Source organism: Sinocyclocheilus anshuiensis, unplaced genomic scaffold, assembly GCF_001515605.1.
Source record: "Sinocyclocheilus anshuiensis isolate Anshui unplaced genomic scaffold, SAMN03320099.WGS_v1.1 scaffold907, whole genome shotgun sequence".
Classification (NCBI taxonomy): Eukaryota; Metazoa; Chordata; class Actinopteri; order Cypriniformes; family Cyprinidae; genus Sinocyclocheilus; species Sinocyclocheilus anshuiensis.
The window spans coordinates 983309-986871 of record NW_015546133.1 but is presented as its reverse complement, the minus strand read 5'-3'; the positions used below and the strand labels follow the sequence as shown (position 1 = coordinate 986871).

Here is a 3563-nt window from a genome sequence, read left to right as displayed (position 1 = left end):
TGAGGCTGACACATGGCTCGAAAGCAGCGGAGCTTTTATTATGCCACAGTCGACCGCTTCCGCTCCTTCCGGTCGTATGTATGTGTGGGAAAAAAAGCAGCTGTTTTATCATACTAGATACGTTTGAAAGTTCTGTTATAATGCTACTCTGTGCGGTCGCCACCGGTCTATTAAAACGCACAACATATTAAAGCGTCTTTGGTGTTTCCATGTTTTCTACAAAACAAAACCGGAAATCGAGGCGTTATGACGTCATTGGCAGGCGACACAATGACACTATGGACACGGTCCATGTCACTAGTTAAAATTGCTTATTTCTCTGGATTTAAACATTCTTCGAAACATTTGGGATAATGTAAGTACACAAGTCAGCAAAATATATAACACTGTTCTAGTGGTTTTTGGATATTTTAATAATAAAAAAATTACATATTGAGCCTTTAATATCTCTAAATAACTTTAGCGTAACCTAATGTAGTCAGCTTGATGTAAGTTATATTAAATATGTGTGTGTATTTTAAATGTATAAATTTAATACAATTTATATCTTACAAACATATTTTTAAAATATTTGAATGTTAATTTTAATTCATTAATTAAATATTAATGAGTTATTATTTTTTTATTTTAAATTATAATTTTTTTTAATGTAATTAATTTACTCTTATAAAAATGTGTACATTTTCAGTTGTGACCTTGAGAAAATGTTTATTTTAATTACTTATTTCTATTTATTATACTATTCATTCTATTTATTACTATTATACATTATTCATTACTATTTCTAAATAACTTTGGTGTAAACTAATGTAGCCAGGTTAATTTTGATAAATAATATATTCTGTATATATTTAATAAATAATATTGTGTATTTTAAATGTATAAATTGAATACAATTTATATTAAAAAATAGTATTTTTTAAATCTTATTTTAATATATATGTGTGTGTGTGTGTGTGTGTGTGTGTGTGTGTTTAGTGGAATTAAAATTTTTAATTTAACTTATTTTAAAAATTCAGTTGTTACTTTGTTATATTTTATATTAAATATTTCTATTATTACTTTTTAAATAAAATAACCTAATAATTAAATAATATATACTGTATGTATATTTTACATTTATAAATATAATAAAATGTAATATTAATTTAAATACTTTTAAATATAATTTTATTATTAATTAAATATGAATTAGTTTTTTTTTTATTGAATTCAAAGTTTTAATTTAATTACTTCTAAATTGAACCCTTACATTGCGTAATCATAATGTTCAGTAGCTATGTACTACTAAAATCTGATTTGTTTATACAACGTTGTTCCAGGACCAACAAGGATGTTGAGTAGGTCACATTAAACTAAATAAACATAAGCAGTGATACATCATGTGTTTTCCTCTTCTCCTAACAGTTGCAGGTCAGGGCGACATGCAGCCTCACAGTACCACCTGTGAGTCCACTTCGTTAGTTTTTTTTTTTTTTTTTCCATTTTACTTTTTTAACATTTGGGATAATGTAAGTACACAAGTCAGCAAAATATATAACACTGTTCTAGTGGTTTTTGGATATTTTAATAATAAAAAAATTACATATTGAGCCTTTAATATCTCTAAATAACTTTAGCGTAACCTAATGTAGTCAGCTTGATGTAAGTTATATTAAATATGTGTGTGTATTTTAAATGTATAAATTTAATACAATTTATATCTTACAAACATATTTTTAAAATATTTGAATGTTAATTTTAATTCATTAATTAAATATTAATGAGTTATTATTTTTTTATTTTAAATTATAATTTTTTTTAATGTAATTAATTTACTCTTATAAAAATGTGTACATTTTCAGTTGTGACCTTGAGAAAATGTTTATTTTAATTACTTATTTCTATTTATTATACTATTCATTCTATTTATTACTATTATACATTATTCATTACTATTTCTAAATAACTTTGGTGTAAACTAATGTAGCCAGGTTAATTTTGATAAATAATATATTCTGTATATATTTAATAAATAATATTGTGTATTTTAAATGTATAAATTGAATACAATTTATATTAAAAAATAGTATTTTTTAAATCTTATTTTAATATATATGTGTGTGTGTGTGTGTGTGTGTGTGTGTGTGTTTAGTGGAATTAAAATTTTTAATTTAACTTATTTTAAAAATTCAGTTGTTACTTTGTTATATTTTATATTAAATATTTCTATTATTACTTTTTAAATAAAATAACCTAATAATTAAATAATATATACTGTATGTATATTTTACATTTATAAATATAATAAAATGTAATATTAATTTAAATACTTTTAAATATAATTTTATTATTAATTAAATATGAATTAGTTTTTTTTTTATTGAATTCAAAGTTTTAATTTAATTACTTCTAAATTGAACCCTTACATTGCGTAATCATAATGTTCAGTAGCTATGTACTACTAAAATCTGATTTGTTTATACAACGTTGTTCCAGGACCAACAAGGATGTTGAGTAGGTCACATTAAACTAAATAAACATAAGCAGTGATACATCATGTGTTTTCCTCTTCTCCTAACAGATAATACGTTTTATTTCTAAAGCACTTTCTAGTACTCAAAGCACATGATACAGTACTATAAATATATAATATAAAAAAAAACAAGAAGTAGTACAAGTCAAGCAGCAAAAACTCTTTTCAACATTGATGTTTCTTGAGCACCAAATCAGCATATTAGAATGGTTTCTGAATGGCTGCTGAAAATTTTTAAAAATATATAAATATATAAAATCATAAATAAAGTACTTTACATGTGACATATATAAATTTGAATATAATGAAAGTTGCATATGCTCAGACACATTTATAAATATAATAAAATGTAAGATTAATTTAAATACTTTTAAATATAATTTTATTATTAATTAAATATGAATTAGTTTTTTTTTTATTGAATTCAAAGTTTTAATTTAATTACTTCTAAATTGAACCCTTACATTGCGTAATCATAATGTTCAGTAGCTATGTACTACTAAAATCTGATTTGTTTATACAACGTTGTTCCAGGACCAACAAGGATGTTGAGTAGGTCACATTAAACTAACTCTGCATGTATTTTCCAGCCTACCAATGGCAAACAAAGGAGTGGCTTGACACGTGTCTCCCAGGACTGGAATCACAGCCTCGAGACCAGACCCCTACACCACCACCTCCACCCCTTCCTTCTCCCCCACCTCCCCTGACCCCTACACGGCTAGGTGGCACCCCGACCCGCCTGGGCGGCAGTGTCCGGTTGGATGGCAGCACCCTGTCGCTGCAGACTGGCTACCCATTACAAGGATACCAGGGCCAGAGAGATTTCCGCACATCTCTAACGCTGGACAACGACAACTCGCCTGTTTATGAAGAATACCGTAACCCAGATCACTATGACAACGGCACTGTTCACCCGCTGGGTTTTAGTGAGGGCCGATCCAGACCCGACTATCATCACTCCAGCCAGTACCTGCTCTCTCACCCTCCCCTACTGGCCTGGGAGGAGCGTCCGCGTGTCTGGGAGGACACGCACCCCTTCGGCACC

The 3563-nt window shown here is 27.8% G+C and overlaps 1 protein-coding gene across 1 annotated transcript in view; it reads left to right on the top strand.

Annotated features, from left to right (window-relative positions):
* LOC107701125 (protocadherin Fat 3-like) overlaps positions 1-3563 on the top strand; it is a 67087-nt gene that overhangs the window by 61279 nt on the left and 2245 nt on the right. The window contains exons 29-30 of the mRNA XM_016503064.1: positions 1408-1446; positions 3106-3544. Coding sequence (XP_016358550.1) covers positions 1408-1446; positions 3106-3544 — 478 coding nt within the window. The remainder of the gene's footprint in view (positions 1-1407; positions 1447-3105; positions 3545-3563) is intronic.